General features: G+C 38.5%; 1 protein-coding gene across 12 annotated transcripts in view; it reads right to left on the bottom strand.

The window, feature by feature from the left end:
* Positions 1-24312, bottom strand: part of AOPEP (aminopeptidase O (putative)) — a 203564-nt gene that overhangs the window by 162706 nt on the left and 16546 nt on the right. For all 12 annotated transcript variants that reach the window (XR_007709287.1, XM_035565252.2, XM_035565256.2 and 9 more), the window contains exons 3-5: positions 18655-18821; positions 4425-4578; positions 1143-1391 (exon numbers count right to left, since the gene is read on the bottom strand). Coding sequence is in view for 11 of the 12 variants with exons in the window: in XM_035565252.2 (XP_035421145.1) it covers positions 1143-1391; positions 4425-4578; positions 18655-18821 (570 nt within the window). In the remaining variant the exon portion in view is untranslated. The remainder of the gene's footprint in view (positions 1-1142; positions 1392-4424; positions 4579-18654; positions 18822-24312) is intronic.

The raw sequence follows: 24312 nt of genomic DNA, 5'->3' as shown, positions 1-24312 counted from the left end.
TGTTATAGATCTTTTTAAAAGTGAAAGTAAAACTAAACCAAAATCTATACAATATTATTATTGCATGCCAGCAGTATTTTCTACTTTTTTCCTTAAGTAACATTGCAAGAGGAAAGCTGGAGAAAGGAATCTACAGAAATATAAATCAAAACATGTAACATGAAACAAAAAGTTTCATTACTTGCTTAATTGTACAGTTTGTAAAAAGAAATCTGACACAATAAGCTTAGCAGTTCGGACTTTTAGTTCGTCTAAGCACTTAGGCTGGCAGTTGACAACTGCTCCAATACCTCCATACAAAATGAATAGTCTGTGAATATAGCTTTCCCTTCAGTCCTCCCCTTTCAAAGGAACATTGCCTTTAATTCCTCCTTTGGATGTTTTTTTTTTCATATTATATATGTCTAAAAGCATCTATTCTAGTGTTGGCACTAGGCAAACAGTGAATAAAAACAGTGTTTCATTCTCTGCTATGAATAAATACTATATCTGATTACCAACTTACATATTTCTTAAAACATAAAAAAAATAAATGGGGAATTTTAATTGTTAGACACTGCCTTACTAGTAGAGCTAGTAGAACTAAAATTTTATTGTCACTGCACAACTGGAAACTGTACTGTAAAAAACAAAAATATTTAATTAAGTTTTCTGTTCTCCACAATTCCATGAAAATTTGATAATATAATCCTTACAGTTTGCCTTCCTCAGCTTCCAAGGCCCAGTGTTTGACTAGAAAATCATAAATCACAAATAGCTTATGAACAAACTCTGTATCTGAATTTTAACATGCTCGTGTTTTGTCAAGACATAATGGTGAAGTCATTGACAAGAGAAAACATAACAAAATGATAGCAGCATCAAGTACTGAAATGAATAGACATAATAAAAGAACGTCAGTTTTGCAAATGAGGAAATTCAGAGGCTTATATTTTTCTTCCTGAGCCTTATGAAAACTAAAGTTCATAGCACAAAGGATGTAAGTAAAACTACCAAGAAAAACCTACTTAGCAACAACTAGAGTTTCAAAATTGATTTAACAAAAATAACACAGCAACTTTATATGGATAGAAATTTGACACTGTTAATTAGATGACAAAAATGAGTCCAAATAAATACAGAAGGAGATGAACTTTCTTTACCTAGCCATTCCCAGGCTGGAAAAGTTGGAAGGAACTATCAAAACATCAAGCCTGGAAAAGGGATGGGTGCCCAGTGTGGTGTAAGCAGCTGAGAGGCACTGAGGAATAAGCTGAAGTAGATGTTCTTCACAGCATTTCATAAGGCACCATGGAGCAAAGACTCTGTAAGGAATGACTCTCTGCAACCTGGCAGCAGGACTTTGGAAACGGCAGGGATATTCCACATGTCCACAGCTTTCTTCATGCCATCTGATAATACCAACAACAGAAAATAGTTTAATATGATATCAGAAACATGCGCAACAGAGTATATTAACACAAGGATATTTCCTAGGCACTGGAATGATATTTTCTAGACACCAGAATCACAGAGTTAGTTCACATAAAACCATCTCATTTATCTTCTCATACCATTCACTCATGCAAAGCACTGTGAAAACATAGGTCAGAATCTTTACTACATACCTGACTGAAACTGATATAGTTACTCATAACTAAAAAAGAAGAGAGTAGTCAAACCGTGTTTTTATAATAGATGTGAATCAATTGAACAAGTGCTGAAAATACAGATAAATTAAGTAATAATACAAAAATATCTGTTCAGAGAATTCCTATTTAAATCATTACATCTTTATTTACCCCATAAACATATTAGGTGCACTAGAATGAAATTTAAAGTTTTTCTGTTGTTGTTGTCACTATAAAATTCTCTAAGAGTTTTTACATTTTTTTTAAATATTTTTTCTCAAGTAAAAACATCAGATATCAATTCAGTCTTATCATCATAGACATTTGAAGCTATCACATTAGGATCTAGATTATTTTACATTACCCTTACAGAATATTCAAAGCTGTAGCTGGAAAGATGAGTAAATTTGATCCTTCCTAAACACTGAGTCATATACCTTTACAACAATTTATCTGCCCAAATAGACTTGTATCTAAGCAGAAATCAGCTTCATGTTTTCACCTCCTAGCTTGTCTTCTGTGCAGCACAGAAACTCTCCTTGGTTTCAGATTTCATCTTAAAGAAGCTGGTTCTACTATGCCTTGACAAGCAAAGCATTTACTGTTACTGCACCAAGTATCACCAAAAGCATTTATATTTGTAAGATCATGCTCCAGGTGAGTGCTTACACACAAAAACAAATGAAAACATGTAGGAAAGAACTACATTTTGCAGAAGTGCCAAAACTTTTAACACCTTATATAACTTTTTTTCAGTGAAAGATGTAGACATTGATTACTTATATTAGCAGAGAAACTACCTCTCTCATTACACATTTTTTTTCCAAAGGATGGTTTAAACCAGAATATTTTTTCTCTAAAAGAATGTAACTTTGTATTTAATTGTCAGAGTTGAGACTAGGCAGGAACATGAAAACTAGCACCCTATCTCTTGTGAAAGTTGCCACAGAGTCCTTAAGAAGATAGAAAACTTATTTTACGTTCTAGCTCCACTTAATATTTTGACACAGTCACCTTATGTCAAACTCACTGGCACGTGGATATAAATTACATTACACCTTTAAATACCTTTTTTAGAAATCCCTCGTCTTCCTGCCATCCAAGAGTCTATCCCCATTATCTTACGCGGGACAGTACCTTATTATCTGCCTGTCTATATCTATTTCACATCCTTTCCAGAAAGCTCCGCTAATGCCTTGGTTACATAGTCTTAATAACTAAAATAAATAACAAGTATTTGTTTTGCTAACTCCCAAATAAACATCATTTTTTGTCAGTTTTTCTTTCAAGACATTAGTTTTATTTATTTCACTGTCACTACTTCATCTGTTGTAGATACATCACCTCATCTCTGTCAATTAACTCATCCAAAAGGGATAATAATAATGACCATCATACTGATTAAAACTTGCAGTAACTTTTGCTAGAGAAAGCTACAAATACATTTACCAGTTTCCAGAAGTTTAAAAAAAAAAAAAAAAACACCAAAAACCTCACTTACTCTATCACCACACTGTCAGAATAAACTTTTGCATTAAATCAATAAAAATACCTATTCCTGAACAAGCTGTTCTTTAGAGGAATATGTAGTTAACAATTGCTGAGTATTCCTGTTTGGGTAGTCATATTAGAAACATAAAATAGTAGATGAATAAATATGAAACAATTTCTAAAAGTTTATCAAACCTACAAACTATTTTAAAGCTTGACTAGGCATGTCTTACTGATCTTAGACAAAACATGAAAGTTCCTATTCTCAAGATTTATTAGCATTTTAAAAAAATTAGTCAAGCTGCAAACCACAGAATCCTTTAATTTTAAACTCCAATAATTATGTCCTCATTTTCCAAAGTCTCACTAACTCTGTCAAAATGGTAAAGACTTCCACAGTCTTAATGTTAACACAGCATTAGCCCTAAAACAGTTACCTAACAACATTTTTTTAGGCTAAGCTTCTAATTGCAAAATAGAAAAAATATTTAAGGAATTTGAAAAGCTGACAGTAATATGTGAGGAAATCAAGTGTCACGTCTGAGACTTCTGTTAACTAAGGTGAACACATGTGAAAACAAGCTATGTTGCTCCACAAAATTAATTTTTAACTTCATTTCTCATTTGCAGGCCTATGTACTATTGCGATGTTCACTCACAACCCCGTAATAATTTTAACACTATGATCAGTTTTGACTGGATTGGAAAGAGGGATAGATGCATTAAAAATAATTACTTTTCTACACATTTGGTGAAAGATAGCTAAGTAGCCACTGCACATACTGGACAACAGGCTATTTTTTTTTATTGAACAGAATGAAGAATCCATCTTTCTTTCACAGGACCATTGCAATCACCCTAGGCAAAACACTGCAAAGGCCAGCTCTAACTTTGGGATGGGACTGGACTGGAAGGGAAAAGTAGGGGACTTGGAGTGAGTAGGCACTATGATACTAGAGGGCATTAGGTATCCAGAATGGCCCAAGCCTAGTGGCATCACAGATCTTGCAGACAGGCATTGTAATAAAAGATGGAGAATCTGGTACTGTTACAGCAGGGCATTAAGCACAACAGGATGTAGGATGCAAATCCAGAGGACATTAGGATTAGACTTATTACTCACTAAGCAGCCTGTTTTCAGATAAAAAGAACCACATCGTTACCCGTGAAATAAAGCCTTTGGAATTATTGCCCTGTAAAGATTTTTTGGTTCATATTAAAAAAGTTCTATTTCGATTCCTGTACTGAAATGGCTCCATTCCACAGAGTAAATGAAAATGCTATCCATATATACCATTTTTCAACAATAATCTAAACACCAACCTGAAATCAGCTTGTGAACATGGCAAAGAAAACTCATTGTTTGTCTGGACAGCAGGTGTGAAGGACTGTTTAACTTCTTGCCAGCATCCCACAGCGATTGTGAAGGTGGATGCTGGCATTGGCATAGTCACATAGTAGTACCAGCTCATGATACCTGTGAGTAAAAAGAACATTTGTACAGACTCATCAGTCACAGCACACAGACGGTACTTGATATTTTTATGCACTTGAGATTGTGGACCAAACCTCTTGCCATACATCATGGTTATTTATGTTGAAGAAGGAAAAATGATTTCACTGAGGCAAGTAAAAGCAGTCATATGTAACCACCACAGATTCAGTATCGTTCGCTTACACCCACATTCCTCTATCTGCTGATTTTTCTATCTATAGAAAAAACAATCATTACTGAGATGTTATTAATGCAACTTAACATGACTGTACTCCTACTGCCCAAGAAGTGCATCAGATACGAAATCTAATAGAATCTTTAGACACAAAAAGATTAACATTTAATTCTTTTGACCCTGGATCACCACCTCATGATTTTGTCTTATCTGTATGACCTTGCACAGAACAAACACTTTTCTTTGTGTTCTGGACAGTACCAAACTGACAGGAAAGATTTAACAAACAACACTAGTGCTTGTGAATCAGACCTGGCAATCTGAGATACATGATGCGCCAAACAGGCAGTGAGAAATCAAAGCTCAGAATCAGATGGGCTATTGCCAAAGTCAATGATTTGGTCATGATAATCCAGGAGCTGCTATAACAAGATTAGAGAGTCTATTAGAAGGTAAAAAGATGAGTCTTATCAGTATGGGAACACAGTGCTGGAAGACAGAGAGTACACTATAGGCTGACTGTATTTGTGAACATGTGTGGACAAACTAGAGGATATTTTAGGACAGCATACCTTTCATTAATTTCAATGTTGCTTAGGTTTTCCATCTGTCCCTCTAAAAATGAATACAGCTTAAGAGTAAAATTCAAGTACTCACTTATGGACCCAAATACAGTTACTACACCATATTAATACCTTAATTGCTCTTGGTACGAGCCTAAAATGAGTTACGAACCACAGAATCATGTGCAAATAAGTGTAGCCATGGAAACTGTGGAAACATACAAACTTCAGTTGTTTTAAGAGAACATTAATACTTGAAATGGTATTCTAACCAGGGCTATGGAACACTATCAAAGTGAAAAAAAAAAAAAGAGAGAAAAAAAAATCCTGTGGCAGCCACAAGGCATAGAGTAAAGAAACAACAGCACAGCTAAGTATCTGCGGGTCTCCTAACCTAATGACACACAGAACATCAAGCTGTTCAAAGAAATGACAAGTAAAAAAAACTTTTTGCTTAGCCTCAATAAATTTTGCCACCTACTATTTTGTATAAGAAAACAATATTGTATAATGCAATCTAAGAGCAAGATAAAGCCTCATCCTCTTACATGCCCTAGCAACCACCTATACTTCCTCAGTCCATTCTACCTCTGGCAACATTTACCATTACCATCAAAAAGCTTTGATCTGTATTGTCAGCTGAACGTATATTATTCCTGTAATTTTCCTAACCTTCCAACAGCATGGGAGTAGAGGGAACTTATTTGCTCCAAACACATTTGAAACAAAGAGGATAACTGTTTTGACAAATTCTTTCTTCTTTTTTTTTTTTTTTAAACTTACCAAAGCTAGCAAAGAGCCAAGGCAAGCAGATCCCACTTCGAGAGAAAGATGCCACCCAGGAGAGCAGCAATTTATCTTTTTGAAATACGAGACTGTCATGTAGTAGTACAATGTAGAGCTTCACTGATATAAACTGTGCTAGAAGCCCACGCCTGCTCACATGGAAGCCAATAGCAGCTTTTCCTTTCACTTCAATGGGCACAACAAAAGACCGAGAGGTAGTCTAAAAAACTTCACTTTGTGTAGTATCTGTTATGTAAGATGCGTTACAAAATGTTCTATGCAGTTGCGTTAATAGTAAAGCCTTCAAATAACAGCAAAGGAAGAGAATTTGAGGAAAAACTAATGCATTTTCAGCAGTGTTCTGAAGTAAGCATGAAAGTCAAAAGGCAGTCACAGAAAAACTGTTCATGATGGCAGAGAAGGTATAAAGGAGAAGGCTCCCACAGCAGTGAGAAGATTGTATAAAAGGAAAGGGAAGAGGTCTGTGCTATGCAAACAGAGGGAGCAGAGAGGGTTACAGTGAGAAACACGTTTAGCAAGACAGGCTGGAGCAAGCAAGACCATAGAGGTTTTTGGGGTTTTGCTGTTCTTTTTTTTTTTTTTTTTTTTTTTTTAATTTCACTTGAACAGAAAGTCGAAATGAATGGGGAGTCAGTTTAGCAGTCCAGAGAGAAGAACAACATGTACTGCACTCACAAGTTAATATGAGCTGGCAAAAAACATATGCTTTTCAGAGCCAGAGCAAACCTTGAAAAAGGAAGAAGGTACCAAAGAAAACAGAAAATCAGTTTTCTTGATATGTCTCCAGATTTATGTAAACTTGGGTTTCCTGAAGAAGAGACAAAAAACTGACATACAGCTCCACATCTGTTTTCCAAGTCCTGTATATTTTGCAGCCATTTTAGAGACCATGCAAACTCTGGATGTTCCTAGAACAAGATACAAGATTTATATTGTCTTTACACATGCAGCTCAGGCTCATTCTATTTCTTTCAGGGATTTTAGATACCCTCTCCATTCATACTCTAGAATTGTGTACAATAACTGTATATTTATCCCACAGGGGATTTCTCTTGAACAACTGAATCACAAGCACTGTCATGATCATAGAATCACAGAATGGTTTGGGTTAGAAGAAACCTTAAAGATCACCCAGTTCCAACCCCCCTGCCATGAGCAGGGACACCTCCCACTAGACCAGGTTGCTCAAAGCCCCATCCAGCCTGGCCTGAAACACTTCCAGGGATGGGGTATATACAAGTCCTCTGGGAAAGCTGTTCCAGTGCCTTACCATGCCCATGGTAAAGATTTTCTTCCTTATGTCTAATCTAAATCTACCTTATTTTATTTTAAATACATTACTCCTTGTCATATCACTACACTCCCTGATAAGGTATCTTCTCTCCATCTTTTTTGTAGGCGCCCTTTAAGTACTGGAAGACAGCAGTAGGTCTTCCTGGAGCCTTCTCTTTTCTAGGTTAAACAATGCCAAGTCTCTCAGCCTGTTTTTATAGGAGAGGTGCTCCAGCCCTTTGAACATCTTCATGGCCCTCCTATGCACTTGCTCTAACAGGTTCATGACTCTCTTGTGCTGGGGTCCACAGAGCTGAATGAAGCACTCCAGGTGAGGTCTCACAAGAGTGGAACAGAGGGGCAGAATCAGCTACCTCGACCTGCTGGCCACGATTCTTTTGATGCAGCCCAGGATACAGTTGGCTTTTTGGGCTGCAAATGCACATTGCCAGCTCACGTTGATTTTTTTTATCCACCAGAAGTCCTTTCCAGACCCAAGTCCTTTTCCACAGGGCTGATTTCAATGAGTTCTTCTGTGGTCCGCCCTCATGTCTGGGATTGCCCTGACCCAGGTGAAGTACCTTGGACTTGTTGAATCTCATTAGGTTCATGTGGGCCCATCTTTCAAGCCTGTAAAGGTCTGTCTGGATAGCACTCCCTCCCTCTGTTATATCAACTGCACCACTTAACATCACTTGGTGTCATCCACATACTTGCTGAGGGTGCACTCAGTTCCACTGTCCATTTCACCAATGTAGATATTAAAAAGTACCAGTCCCAACAGAGACTGCTGAGAGGCACCACCTGTTGCTGATCTCCACCTAGCAACTGTGACATTGACCACAACTCCTTGGATGTAACCATCCAGCCAATTCCTTATCCACCAAATAGTCCATGCATCAAATCCATGTATCTCCAATTAAGAGACAAGTATCTTGTGTGGGACCATATCAAAGGCTTTGCACAGGTCAACAGACGACATCATTTGCTCTTTCCTTTTCCACCAATGCTGTCACTCTGTTGTAGAAGGCCACCAAGATAGCCAGGCACGATTGACACTTTCTGAAGCCATGTTGGCTGTCACCAAGCTCCTCCCTGTCTTCCACACATCTTAATATGGCTTCCCAAAGGATCTGCTCCATGATCTTACTGAGCACAAAGGTGAGACTGGCTGGTCTGTAGCTCCCCGGGTCTTCTTTTTTACTCTGTTTTAAAAATGAGTGTTATATTTCCCCTTTTCGAATCACTGGGAACCTCACCTGACTGCCACGACTTTACAAACTTGATGGATAGTGGCTTTGCAACTTCATCTGCCAGTTCCTTCAGGACCCTAAGACACATCTGATTGGGTCTCATGGACTGATCTTCTATGGTGGATGGGACTTCATTCTCTTGGTCCCTGCCTTGAGACTTGAGAACTATAGTAAGAGCAATTGCTGGTGAATACTGAGGCAAAAAAGTTGCTGAGTACCTCAGCCTTCTCCACATCAGCTGTAACCAGGTTCCCTGTTACACTCATCATAGGGGTTATGATTTCTTTTGTTTTCCTTTGCTGTCTTGTGTACCTGTAGAAAGTCTTTGTGCTATTCTTTACATCCCTAGTCGAGCTTCACTCCAACTATCCTGATAGCCTTGGCTATCCTGATCCTATCCCTACACTACCAGGCCGGATCCCTATAATCTTCCCAGTATGTAGGTCACTGCTTCCCCTGTCTATGCGTTTCCATTTTGTGCTTTTGTTTGGTTAAGAGGTCCTGACTCAGCCATGCAAGGGAGCTCTCTCTAAAATGTGTTAACTGATGAGTGACTTAAATAGTCTTTATATAGGCAACGCTTCTCTGCAGAAACTACCATGAAGTACTGTTTCAAACAGAAGTCCCATTTATCTTCTGTCTTCTCTCTCTGGTAAGGCTATATCCCAACTTCACATTTTCTTCCGTAACTTTAATTCCTTTATTTAACTTTCTTCAGACCAGTGGGTTTTGTTTTGTTTTCCTTTATCTATATCCCCACTATGCCCCGGGATCACAAGCTCCACTCTGCTCCTTTTCCCATTTCTCCTGCCTGCCCTCTAATTTCCAGTGGCTTCCTTGTAGACAGCACCACCTCTAGGGTATGAGAAAGTAGTGCAGACCAAAAATAAGATGGCTACCCTTTCTCTACTAGAAATAATAGCATTTTGTACCACAAAACCATTTTCGGACTAAGCAAGGGCACCCTGGGAACAAGAGATTAGGCAAGGGTTAGTCAATGGGAAAAATAAAGGAAGAGCACCCAAGTCCTTTTATTTGTAATGCTTATTTCCTCTCCTTAAAACCAAACTTAATTTAAAAGAAATTAGATTCCTATACATAGTTACTTTTGGTGAAATATTTCATCTTCCAAAAATGATTTTTTTCCCGTTCTGCATAGCAAATCTATCATATCACAATTACACAAACCATGCAGCAACAATCACCTGTTCTATGAGGTAAAACTGCAAAACATCACAGTCAAAATTTAGGACTACATTTAACAAGAGAAAGAAACCATAAGTTATTTATAACTGTTCAAAAGAACAACTTAAAGGCCATTTATTTTCTGTACTTGAAATAATAATGGATCATGTAATTACTTACTAGAATTTTTAATGCATTATCTTTGAAATCATGAAAATTGTTCGAGTCCTGCAAAGTCCATTGTAGCTGAAGAAACACCTGAGAGTCAGTATTGGTTAATGCCTGACGGATTAAATTGTCTGTATTTTGTGGTGTTTATATTTATGTTGGTGCAAACTATTTTAGGGGAAAAGATACTAATAAGTAAAAACAACTTCCATGATTTACTAAAAAAACACCACTCAGCTACCTCTAGGCAAAAAGAAAGGTACCCCACTCTCCCAGAATTTGATATACGAAGAGCTAGCACTAGTATGTAAAAATGCAGTTTAGTAAGTAGTTATCCCAAAACTACTAATGGGCTGAGGCACGAGGGTGAAGAACCCTCCAGCTTTCCTTGTAACTTGTAGAAATCTTTGATCTCATCTGTAAACCAGAACTTCTCATACAGCACTCTTGCATTCATGCTGGAGCATTACTTCAGCACTGACACAGAGGGATGAGTAGCGTAGAACCATAGAATCACAAAATGGCTCGGACTGGAAGGGACCTCAAAGATGGATGCCATCCACCAGATCAGATTGCCCAGGGCCTCTTCCAACCTAGTCTTGAACACCTCCAGGGATGGGGCATCCACAACCTCTCTGCGCAACCTGTGCCAGTGCCTCACCACCCTCTGAGTGAAGAAGTTCCTTCTAACCTCTAATCTAAATCTCCCCTCTTTCAGTTTTAAACCATTCCCCCTTGTCCTGTCATTATCTCACTGAGCAAAGAGTTGCTCTCTATCTTTATTATGAGTCCCCTTGAAGTAATGAAAGGTCACAATGAGGTCACCCCAGAGCCTTCTCTTCTGAAGCCTGAACATCCCCAGCTCTCTCAGCCTTTCTTCATGGGAGTGGTGCTTCAATGAAGCATGTGACAAGCTGTCAACTCACATGCTGTAATTCCTGATATACATTGGAGATCAATCACTGTGAGTACCAAACTCTTACATTTTGCCTTGGGAAAAGTGAGAAGAGCCTAAATAAAAGCTGTTGTTGCTAGCTACGGTGCAGGTGATGGCTTCTCTATCACTGTATTTCTAATTTCTAATTTCATTGTCTGCACAAGATAGAAACTCAAGGAATATATGAAGGTAGAGTAATCACACAAAGAGCAAGCCACTGGATTTCATAATTAATGGTTGAATATCTACCCCTTGAATATGAATCAAAATCAACATTAAGGTGCTTCTGACTAAATATATTTGCACAGTGTATGTGTTACAATAATGAAACAAAAGTTACACTGAGAAGCCTTGAAAAGTAAATGCAACAGCTAAATGGCTTATATTACACATACACTGCATATATATATATATAAAGCTTGGAAGAGTGTCTGATACCCCCAGAGGGCTGTGCTGCTATTCAGAGAGACCTCGACAGGCTAGAGGGTTGGACCAAGAGGAACATCATGAACTTCAACAAGGGCAAGTGCAGGTTCCTGCACCTAGGGATGAATAACCCCAAGCATCACCAAAGGCTGGGGGCTGACCTGCTGGAGTGCAGCTCTGCAGATGGAGTGCAGCTCTGCAGAGAGGGACCTCTGAGTCCTGGTGGACAGCAGGCTGACCAAGAATCAGCAATGTGCCCTTGTGGCCAAGAAGGCCAACGGTATCCTGGGCTGCATTCAGAAGATTGTTGCCAGCAGGACAAAGGAGGTGATCCTCCCCCTCTACTCAGCCCTGGTAAGGCCACACCTGGAACACTGTGTCCAGTTCTGGGCTCCCCAGTACAAGAGGGACATGGAGCTACTGGAGCGACTCCAGAGGAGGGCTACTAAGATGATTAGAGGACTAAAGCAGCTGTCATACAAGGACAGGCTGAGAGAACTGGGCCTGTTTAGCCTGGAAAAGAGAAGACTGAGAGGAGATCTCATTAATGTCTATAAGTATCTGAGAGGGGGATGTCAAGAGGATGGAGCCAGTCTCACTTCAGTTGTGCCCAGCAAAAGGATGAGAGGCAACGGGCGCAAACTGAAGCACGGGAAGTTCCATCTGAAGATGAAGGGGCACTTCTTCACTGTGAGGGTGACAGAGCACTGGAACAGGTCGCCCAGAAAAGCTGTGGAGTCTCCTTCTCCGGAGATACTCAAAACCCGCCTGGATGCCATCCTGCACAATGTGCTCTAGGTGATCCTGCTCGGCAGGGGGGTTGGACTAGATGATCTTCAGAGGTCCCTTCCAACCTTGTCCATTCTGTAATTCTGTGATCCCCTGTAAGTCTTTTTCCCTAGGACATTATCAATAGTATTTTTTGACATTTTATTCTTCCCTAAGTAGACCATAAGGAATGCATAGTATTGTGAAGCACTTCTAGATCATACTTGAATAGTTACCACTCGTACTTGAGTAAGTAACATATCAGTATCTTTCAAGCAACTGTGGCCTTAATTCATTTCAAATGACAGGATGAACCGTAATTTTAGAGGAGACAGAATGCAAAAATGACATATGCAAGGAGTACGCCAGGTTTGGGGAAAGTGTCCATCTGCTGGAAGGTAGGGAGGCCCTGAGGAGGGATCTGGACAGGTTGGATCGATGGGCAGAGGCCAATGGGATGAGGTTCAACATGGCCAAGTGCCAGGTCCTGCACTTTGGTCACAACACCATGGAACACCACAGGCTTGGGGGAGAGTGGCTGGAAAGCTGTGCAGAGGAAAGGGATTTGGGGGTGTTTGTCGATGCCCACCTGAACATGAGCTGGCAGTGTGCCCAGGTGGTCAAGAAGGCCAACTTCAAGAAGGCCAAAAAGGCATCCTGGCTTGTATCAGGAATAGTGTAGCCAGCAGGACCAGGGAGGTGATCGTCCCCCTGTACTCTGTTCTGGTGAGGCCCCACCTCAAGCACTGTGTTCAGTTTTGGGCCCCTCACTACGATAAAGACATTAAGGCCCTGGAGTATGTCCAGAGAAGGGCTACGAAGCTGGTGAAGGGCCTGGAACACAAGTCCTATGAGGATCGGCTGAGGGAACTGGGGTTGTTTAGTCTGGAGAAGAGGAGGCTCAGGGGAGGCCTCAGTGCTCTCTACAACTACCTGAAAGGAGGTTGTGGGGAGCTGGGTGTCGGACCCTTCTCGCAGATAACCAGTGATAGGACCAGAGGGAATTGCCTCAAGTTGCAGAAGGGGAGATTTAGTTTGGAAATTAGGCGACATTTCATGTCAGAAAGAGCAGTCGTGCATTGGAACTGGTTGCCCAATTGCCCGGTGGTGTCACCATCCCTGAGGGTGTTCAAGGAAAGGTTGGACTTGGTCCTTAGGGACATGATTTAGTGGTTGACAGTGGTAGTAGGGCAATGGTTGCACCAGATGATCTTGGAGGTCTCTTCCAACCTTAATGATTCTATGATTCTAGGATACACTACTTCCAAAAACTACAAACAGCAAATGAGGAATCTGACTATTCCGTGAGATTAGTCTAGCCTAATCTAGCCCCAGTGTTGGATCAAAGCATCTGTGCATAAAGAGATGTAGTTCCATGAAGCAGAATGCAGATCTCTGTTTAAATGCGTATAGGTATAAATCTTGCTTGTTCTCTTGTCTGCCTGCATGCTTGTTACAAATACATTTTTTAAAGGAAAAAAGTATTAAGGTAACTTTTAGTTTTGTTCAGAATAAATTCATTTACAACCGCTTGCCAAAATGCTTATTCTTTCCAAGAAATTGCATTTTAAAGAATATGTTTTGGTGTTCTGCCAGTTATATGTAATTTTATAAATATGCAGCACAGAAATAGCATACTGTACATAAATAATCTAGGGAAAAATAATTTCCATTGAAGGCACTCTGAAAGGCTTTAAGGTGTGTATTATAAATGTAAAGACAAAACTGTAAGTTGGATAGACTTCATACGCCTCACATAACTGCATAATGACAACATACATGTGGGACAAGCCATTTAACAATACAGGCCATTTTTCTTTTTAACTTCCAAAAGTATTACTAAATAAACTAGTGAATCTGGATTCCTGAATCCAATAAGAGTTTAGCCAGATTAACACTTGAACTTTGTTTTTACATCATTTGTCACAATATTAGTCCTTTCTTTTCTTTCCTCAGTACCTCTTCAGTACCTTTTTACAATTCCAAACAGCTCTCTAATAGTCATTTGCCATTTTTATCTGTATATCCACACCCAGATGATGAGGCTGTCATCAATTACTGAGTCTTTGAGAGCTACTAGAGCACGTTTAGTACCTTAAAAAAAATAAAAAAATAAAAATAAAAAATAAATCTTCTTTTTATCACAACACCATAATCAGGATAAGCGAAGAGCTTTGTATGCACCACATAGATCCAAAAGTAGAGTCTTCCACACACTGGGGAATGCCATCCTAGAGAGAGGGAAAGGACAGAAATAGAGTAGGTGCATCTGCTGCTTCTCTTCAGTAAAGTTTAGCACAAAAGTTTGCTACTGTTACATGTCTACTAAAGGAGCCAGCTTTAATGCTGCATTTGGTTCTTCCCTGTTCACTACACACTTTTCACTCAGCACATCATTAGCACAGTGAAGCTAAAATGAGTCATTTCCTCTCTGCTGGCCTTTCCATTAAAGACTTCTTACGCTATTTCTTGCTTTCACAGAGATCTTAGGAAAGGATATACACCGTGTTAGCCTTATGAAAAAATAAAATTAAATTAAATTAAACCAAATCTTTAGGCAGACACATGAATTACCAACATAAACTGACTCATTGCAACTACTAGAAAGGATTTGAACAAAAACCCCGTCTATTCTCCACAGGGTGACAAGGCTGGCCTTGGGTGGCTAAGCCGCAATACAGTCATTAATGATATGGTACCCTGATGTCATTCTCAACACTCCATCAACAGCATTTTAAAAATGTTTTTCCCCAGTATTACTTTTTCTCTTAATTCCACTATAAATTTTTAACGGGTTCTTTAAACTAGTGATGAAACAATGTTAATGAGGAAATCATTCTTTCACAATACAGACTTTTCAACTACCTAATTGGTCTAAGAGAATATTGATTTTAACTTACCTATACCTATTTATATTGCCTGAAAATCTTCCTCAGGTTTCTGTTTCTATAAATTCACATAAGCATCCTTTTTCCTGTTGGTATTTCAAACCATGCAGCCACCACTAAGGGACAGGCAACAACTCATTAGCAAGGTGTGAGTGTCGATAAAATTAATTAAACAATAATGGCAGAGCTGTTCTTGTAGTCTTAAATCAAGAGCACTCGTGTTTTCTTGATGCCAAGTCAGGAAAGTATTACCGTCTAAATGAGCTGAGAAGCTCATTGTGGCAGTTTTCCATATTTCAAGAGCAGAGTCAAGGCTTGAAACAGGCTTCACATATGGCCAAAAATAACCAGATAATTTAATGCAAACGATGGCTCTGAAATCAAGGAAACTTTCATTCCTTTTTTGGGCCCTCAAGAGTAAACATGTCTTTTTAAAGGAGAAGAGAAGAAAGATTTTATTCACAGAAACATCAAATTATAATATTTTCGATGAGCCACTTTTCATCAAACAATCTTTTCAGAGAATGAAAACCTTTGCAGAAAACTTCAATACATTCTACAATTATTTTGTCCAAAAAGAAGAAAAATTATGTACATCAAAAGTATGCTTAAGCTCCTTTTCAATCCAAACACCTTAGTATCTTTCTCACTTAAAGAAAATTTTGGCCATATCTAAATATAGGCATCAGCCCCATTCTGCAAGTCTTGAGAGACAAATTTATTTTATCACTATCAGCGATGAAGGATTACACAAGAATTCTGTTCATCATAGCAGTAGCTAAAAAAATTCTTAAACTTTGACTAATATTTGAAATTGAGAAAGGATAAAACTGAGCAAACAATTCCTCAAACCAGGAATAAATAAAAAATAAAAAATAATAATAAAAAGGAGTTGTAACTTTCAGGACAGGTATATAATGTAAAGTATTATCTTGCTGTCAGCGTTGCACGCTTGGAACCTGCTTACATGTTGTCAATAAAAAAAAAAAAACATGGTTGACATGCTGCTTCAGGGATTCATGAAAAAAAAATTCTTTAGTGCCACTTAATATAACATGATACTTCTAAAGACTCTGCAAAATGGGAGGTGAGACGTGAGACTAATGTGCCTTTTAGAATAATAAAATTATTTAGGTTGGAAAAGACCCATGAAATCATCAAGTCCAATCAACAAACTAACCCTATTAAGTGCACCATTAAACCACATCCCTAAGCACTGCATCCACACAACTCTTAAACACCTCCAGAGACGGCAACTCCACCACTTCCCCGGGCAGCCCATTCTAATGTCTGACCACCCTCACTGTGAAGAAATTATTCCTGATATCCAACTTAAACCTCTCCTGGTGCAACCTGAGAGCATTTCCTCATGTCCTCCCACTTGTCACCTGAGAAAAGAGACTAACAGCCTCCTCACTGCAACCTCCTTTCAGATAGTTGTAGACAGTGATGGAGGTATCCTCCCCAGCCTCTTTTTCTCCAGACTAAACAGCCTCAGTTCCCTCAGCCAGTCCTCAAAACTCTTGTTTTCTGACTAGAAAACTAGTTCTTCTCTGTACGCTCTTCTCTGCACATACTTGAGCAACTCAATATCCTTCTTTTAGTGTGGGGACCAAAACAGAACACAGTACTCAAGGTGCGGCCTCACCAGAGCCAAGTACAAGGGGATGATGACTTCCCTAGTCCTGCTGGCCACACTACTTCTTATACAAGCCAGAGTGCTATTGGCCTTCTTGGCCACCTGAGCTCACTGCTGGCTCACGTTCAGCTGGCTCCCAGCCAGCATCTCCAGGTCCTTCTCTGCCAGACAACTTTCCAAACACTCCTTCCCAAGCCTAGTACTCTGCATAGGGTTGTTATGCCCCAAGTGCAGCACCTTGCACTTTTCCTTATTGAATGTCATATATTTGGACAAGGTCCATTGATCCAGCCTATCCAGATCCCTCTGCCGAGCCTTCCTACAATCAAGCAGATCAACAACACCTTCACTCAACTTGGTACTGTCCACGCATTTACTGAGGGTGCACTTGATCCCCTCATCAAGATCATTCATTGAAATATTAAACAAACCTGGCCCCAATTGTTGCATGTTTTCCAATCCTCTCCTACCTTCCTTAGGATTGTAAATATTAAGATCTTCAATTACTTCAAAACCAACACTTCAAAATAATTCAATTGGAGGAAGACGTTCCTTGAGTTTGAAGAGCTAATTTTATCAGAATGAGTGAGATACAAGGTCTATAAACCTTATTTCATCTATTTACAATTAGAGTATATGCCTGGGAACGGTAAGCCTTATCCAAATATAAGCAGGACCATGTAACTGGTACCAGTGCCTTTCTCCATTACAAATGGAAATGTATACATTTATTTAGGGATTTGATTTTCCCTAAATAAAATATAATTCTGAATAAAGCTTAGACAAATGTCAAGATTTACTTCCACTTTGAGGCAGATGCCATGCTGAATATCTATTGGCATTGCCCTCTAAAAATCAGTGTACATAACCCCTGGCTGGATGTTAGACTCATCCCACAGAATGCTCCCATTTAATTTACCTCCATTTCTGTGTGTCAGAACTAAGCTCTCTTCTCCTGTCCATGGTCTGACCACAGAGCTGGGCTTTCTGCACCGGTGAATGTTGATTACGATCAGCAGCGGTGCTGTTTGCATACCAGTTACTACATGCGCTGGGGGAAAGTCAGTGAAAGTAAAGAAGAAACTATGACCTATCTCCTGGGGCTAGCATTGGACCAGCTGTACTTAAATGAGGCCTAACTAAGGAAAGGTGATTCTAACTACTAACATTATTAAGATGCATGACAATCGTAACTTTTCACTTAACACCAAAGAGTACTGCTTCCATAAATCAGGCTACATATTTAAAGGCGTGACAACAGAACAACTGACACAAGAAAATACTGACCGTATTTCCCAAAGAGTCTCAAAACTAATGGGAGTGAGACACGCTTTTTGTTACGTGTATCGTTACCATAAAAACTTCCTTCTCTGTGCAGACAGAGATTTAAAGAATGAAGTACAACCAATACAGAAGAAAAATGCTTGCTTGCTTGCACATATGGTATGATCTTCCAATGAGAGAAGGGAAAAAAAAAGGAGGGAGGGGAGGGGAGGGGAGGACCAGATGTCACGTACATGTGAACTGACCAGATACCAGGTACGTATGGACTGATATTCTTAATTCATTCAATATTTTTCAGAAAACAGACATGACACAATGACAGATCCTAATCATTGCCACACTGCGCTACAATTGGACTGAAAAACTAAAACATAAAGTTTAATTAATTACTAAGGCTTGAAGTGGTCAAGAGCCTGATATGGTACTTTACCTGCCAAATGTTCAACTACAGAGAGATTGAAACAGTCAATTTACAACAACTGAAATCTAGGTCTGGAAAAAGTAAAAGAATCCTTGAATTCTTACTAATTCTTACTGAGATCTTGCACAGGTAACTTCCACAGAATGACATGGAGATTACAGACAGACATGCTTTGTGTGTTTTTACATCCTTTCAAAAATCATGCATTCACTAAACTGTATCTCTAATTACGAAACAACTGCAAATACTTTGCTGTAGAAAATATATTTCACCTTCTTGAAGCTGGACTGGTTCTGCTGAGTTTTCACCACTCATTAAAACAACAAAGCTTGCAGCTGTTCGGACTGATGCTTGCCATGTTGACAAGGCAATGGGTGGTTCTTGGCAAGGGAAAAGGGCTCTGTTGTTTATTGGCGATCCCATCGTATAAACGCATGGCCTAAATGGAAGGAATAGAGATTGAGGTTAGAGTTTCAGTAAGAAAGACTGAATTAGGTTTTCTGTCAAAAATGAAACACTGTTTTACTGCTTTTACATTTAACCTTCTCAGCTATGTAGATTTCAAAACAGTATGACACGAACCAACCAAAGTATCATCTAAGCAGTTTAAGAGAGGATGAAGAAAAGCAAAATTACTACAATAATTTTTGCACATACAACAAAAGAATAAATATTTCCCTCTTCGACATGAGGAAATGTTTTCCAGCCTCATACAATAGCTCTACACAGAAACTGCAAGACCAAGGAATTTTCCTGAGTATCTTCTAAAGATGCCATTATAGTCTTCACCAGCAGCTGTGACACATTGTTGTGATCACACTAGGGCTTTTACTACCGTTCATCCCATCTCTCTGTACAACTTGGTGGCTTATGCAAACTTAGAGCAATAGATCTAGCACTAAGCCTCATGCAGTCACAGCCTCAATAAATCTTGACATTTTTGCATTTCTTCTTGTAATTAAGGAAATGCATGCTAGGTCACCTGCTTTGCAGGGTTCCAACCACAGCACGTATAATGAAAAAAATGTATTTCTTCCCTATCAGCCTCAGCTTCTTTCAATCTTTCCACACAGTGATCTTCGTTGTGGTATTGATCTTCCTGCAGTTTCTCCAGCCCTCTCATGGGCACCCTCTTCATCTGTTGCCCCTTTGCTGTCTCAACAATATCTCTATTTTGCAATGGCTAAGATCTGAGTATCTTCTTTACTTCTCCCCAGATAATTCCTCCATTCAAATAATTCCTTCCCTAAAGCCAAGTCTCAACCACACAGAAGGAAAGAATGTGAAAATATTACTGCTACAGCTTTTTTTGCTCTTCTCTTTATAAGTGTTACCTGTGCTATTGGATCCAGAGTTGTCCATGGTACAACCAAGTTTCAATAGCTTAATTAACACATGCCAACTCAGTTGCTTCAAGTTTCTGTATGTGTGCTCTTAACCCACAGCAAACACAACATATTTAAAGGCAGCGTACACTGATGTGTTTTACTTTAGATTTGTAACAGGCATACTGTCTATCTCACAACTGTGAGACCAAGAGCAAGTGAGTCAGTTACTATGATTTCAACCTGAAGAAATTACAGAGGAAAATGTTACAACTTGGAAAACGGGTGGGCAGAACAACACTGTGCTCAAATGCTAGCAGAGGTTAAAACTCACAGTACAGAGAAGGGGATGAGACATTTGGGGCTGTAAACAAGCATACATGTAATATATCACACTGTAAAAAAAAATAGAATGATCAGAAGTCTCATATTAATATTCTAAGCTTCCAAGCCTCACACAGATAAGAGTGTATCAGTTATCAGAATTCAGAAGAATACTCAATAAAGCTCCATGTGTTAATTTTTAAATCTATATTATTTCAGTGTTGGGAGACTGGGATCCCAGAGTCAAATACAACATAAGCAACACAGAACAGATGTTGTTTATACTATTAAGAGTATCTCATTCTCAGAGAGTACTTTTAACCTGCAGATCATAGTGTTTTACAAATCCTGTCAACAGAGTTTTAGAGGTGGGAAAAAGGAAACGAGTGAATGGTCACTTAGTGCCAGTGTTCAAGCTGGACCTACAAACTTAATTTCAAGCCTCTTAGTCCAACAGTTTTTGCATTGTACTAGAAATCTTATCTTTATAAGAAATATAATAACATATTACATAAAAAAGCTTTTTCCTTAAATATTTTAGGGCTGAAAGAGACACACAGGTAGGTCACAAGCCCCTACAATTATGGCCCATGGAGAAACTGAGTTAGAATGGTGGAGAAAGATTGGTCAAATTCCTGATTTGTTTTCAAAACTGTCTCCTTTCCACTTCTCACCCATGGAAAATATTATTTTTGTCCAGAGATACTTATTATCTTCATTACTTCAAATGAAAATTTATTCAAAATGTCAAAGTCTGCTAAGAAAACAGCAATGAAACATACAAAAGCATTCTGAATTTTGTGAGGAAACTATCAGAACAGTGATTACATCAGCTGCTAATTAGACATTCATATATTCATGGCTAGAGCGCCTGGAGATTTGCTGATTGATAGTATGCCATCAGCTGGGATGTCAGCTAACATTGAACAGTCTGCTGTTCTGCTTTAGAGAGGAAGTTTTATAAGATGAACTGATGATTATGGAGAATTATCTTTTCTTCCTTCATTGGAATTTTTAATCTATTTTTTTCTCACCCTAAAACATACCTCCACAGATTTTATTGTTTCTCCTGAAGAATCTTGTTTTACTTTGCTTATTTTTTCTACTTCATTTACAGTAATAATTTAACAACACTGGTAACAGCAAAGTGTTACTTTAGGATGCCCATTGCAGCTGACAGTTTTCTCTGTTCTAGGATAGGCAGCAAAATTCCAGCAAAATGAGGATCGGAAAGAAAATTCTTATCCTGATATAGATTTCTTTCCATCTGATACTGAAGAAAAAATTACTTGCTAGGCAAGGTACATCAAAGAATATCAGTGACGAATAACCAGTTTCAGATTGTTTCCGTCAATAGAGACAAAATTTGCTTTTTTCTGATTTACCGTTACCACTACTAGCAAGAAACTTCACAGTTCCTCTTTTTTTTTTTTTCCTGCTCTATTCTCTCCACCTTTCTTCTTTTAGTTTTTGTGGTCTGGAAATATTCAAATCATGTACTTGGGTAACATGTTGTTATGCCAACCATAATCTTTGCCACTACTGGTTGGAAGAGATAAGGAAATCAAATACAGCACAAATAAGCTAAGCAGAGAACTCAGGCTGTTTGTCTGATTTCCTGTTACAATGGAAAGACTAGCATCCACGAAACAAAGCAGGTCACAGGTCACTCATCCGGCCAACTTTATGACTAGTAATTCCCAGTGACTGACAATCCAGACTACTGGAGAAATCAAGCAGTAGTTGTGATATTCTTTGGTTCTGCCCCATGATGAGACCTGGGGCTCTGTGTTGTGCAGTAATCTCCCAGAGCAAGGATTCTGAGGAAAAATTGATTCATTCAACTCTAACTCATCAGTATTCTGTATATTGCCATAACATAACATAACCAGTTCAAACCAGCTCTTGGCAGATCTCCCTTTCCCATGTAGGAATATGTGTTTAATACCAAATTAAGCTACTACAAGCTAGTAATAATACCAATACTCTGTTCTCTGAACAGGAATCCTCAAGTCTTCTCTGAGGCACAGTAAAACACCTCAACCACATTCCAAGGCTCAGCCATCTCAACACGCTTTGGTTTTTGTCTGTTTGAAGCCTTCTCAGGGAAACTGTCCAGCTAAGCAAACCTGTCCTCTTGCTGTATTTGGAGCAAGGGACACCCATTTCTTCAAATGTTGTCTCCATGTAAGGTGGCAGCCTCTAGCAACTGCAAGGCTACTCCCTGTAAAACCACTGCTGCTTGCAGCTGTTTCTTATTCTAAATTACACGATGTCATTTCCATGAAGCAGCAGGGCTTCCTGCCACCTAAGTCATACCAACTTATCTCTTTACACAGTTGCAAGTTGCCAGTGATTGCCATCAGACTCCAACAGAGCAAGCATTCTTGTTTTCATTTTTCTGTTGAACAAAACACCAGTCAATAACTATCCATGCCTTTTACAAACTGTTCTCCAATTTAAAAGTAGCAAATATGATTATGAGAGGAGTGATTCTACTGACGTTTCCAACAATCTCTGTTATTGTGATTCTGCTTTTCCAACAGCTGGATGGCTACATTTCTAAACCAATCTTTCAGTGCAAATTTCTTGGACCTGTGCCAACTAATGTGTGGTCCACATCAGATGCATCAAATGTGCTTCTTCTAGACATACTTTGCACAATCTCCTGTTGAAAAGTTGTATCTTTTGGTGCAGCAATCAGTAGAAAGCAAGGATGACAAGGTTAATATAGGGGAGATTTTTCCCTTCAAAGTTGCTATGCATATTTTTAGACAGTTTTTATTTAATCCTTACTGTATTCAACATAATACGTAAGAACGCCAGATTGACTACAGTACCAAAGAACAGTATCAAATTAAATGCTTTACCTCATGATCATCGATAAGAATCCTTATTTGCTAAAATATTACTGTAGGATTCTGTCTCCAGCATGGCAGCACTACTGATGCAACACTGCCACATACTCCTAAGTGTTAGGCAAACCTGTTGAAGCACTTTGATAGGCCGACACCGAGTTTCTCCTTCCCAGTAATTAAATGTTTTATGCACACTGCAAGGACATATACCCCCTGCAAGATATTAGTATAGTGCCAAAAGTAGGTTTTTATTTTAAAACATTTCTATATTTAATAAATATAAAAGTGAGAATACTTCAAACACAAGTATAATTTTGTTAAAATTGCAACACTACCTTCTTAGTTTGAAACCCTGATGCTGCATTATGCTAATAAACAATTGAAAAGCTTTGAAGCAGAACTGTTTTCTCTTTTTTTTTCATGGTATGTTACAAATACTATACCAAACATTTCTTTTGTTCCTGTTTTAATAATAATGTTATTGACCATTATTAAAAGTTAGCTGCCAATTTTAAGAACTGATACAGTGCCTATAATTTCAACTTTTGGAGAGACAAGAATCTCTATATATGTATGCATCTACATGTGCTTACCCATGTTATTCACTATTTCTCTGTTTTGTCCTTTTATTAGTACTTCTGCATAAAGGCACAGAAAAGTTTTTTATTACAAAAAACTTGTCCAAGGGCTAAATAGCACCTCCGCTCTTGATCATCAAAATATTTTTTAGTATCAAAGAACAAATAGGGAAATGCTGAAATTCTGTGTGTTCAGCTCCTGCCTTTGCTGAAAACAGAAGTGTACCCTGATGGGTTTACATCAGCTTTGCATACGATATGCCTAAAAACACCTCACAAAGCTTGGTCATAACAGATTATTTTGTGAATTATAATTCAAACATAGTTTAAAATAAATAAAATGCAAGTCTTCATAAAATAGTTAGCGCATAGGCTAAATTTCAAAACACTTGTACTAGTGCTAAATTAGAGGAAATGTATTGAAGTGGCCACACAATGCTTGTGCTTTGTTATCCACTTTACTTTCTTTGAGGTTAGAACCACAGATTACAGACTCCTTTGGGAAATGATTTGACATTTACCTAAAAAAGCACTACACACATACTTTGAAACAATTTATAGAATTCCCCTATGAGAATAAAATGTAGTAGTACTTCTCCCATATATTGTAAATGGGTTTTATTTTAGAAATGAAAAGAAAAATACGACCACATTTTGTAGGATGAGGTTTACCACTATATTTATGTGTTCATCATGTATGGAATTTGATTTTAGAAAATGCAACAAGAAGAATTCTAATGACTGTGACATAAGAACTTATTTTCTGATAGGTATTAATTTCTCAAATACTCTACAAAAGGCAGAAAATAAACAGCTTGAGACTATCTAATAGCAACTGTCAGACT

The sequence above is a fragment of the Cygnus atratus genome, chromosome Z (assembly GCF_013377495.2).
Source record: "Cygnus atratus isolate AKBS03 ecotype Queensland, Australia chromosome Z, CAtr_DNAZoo_HiC_assembly, whole genome shotgun sequence".
In the NCBI taxonomy this organism is placed as follows: Eukaryota; Metazoa; Chordata; class Aves; order Anseriformes; family Anatidae; genus Cygnus; species Cygnus atratus.
Note: the sequence above shows the minus strand (reverse complement) of the source record. Positions and strands in the feature narration are given on the sequence as shown.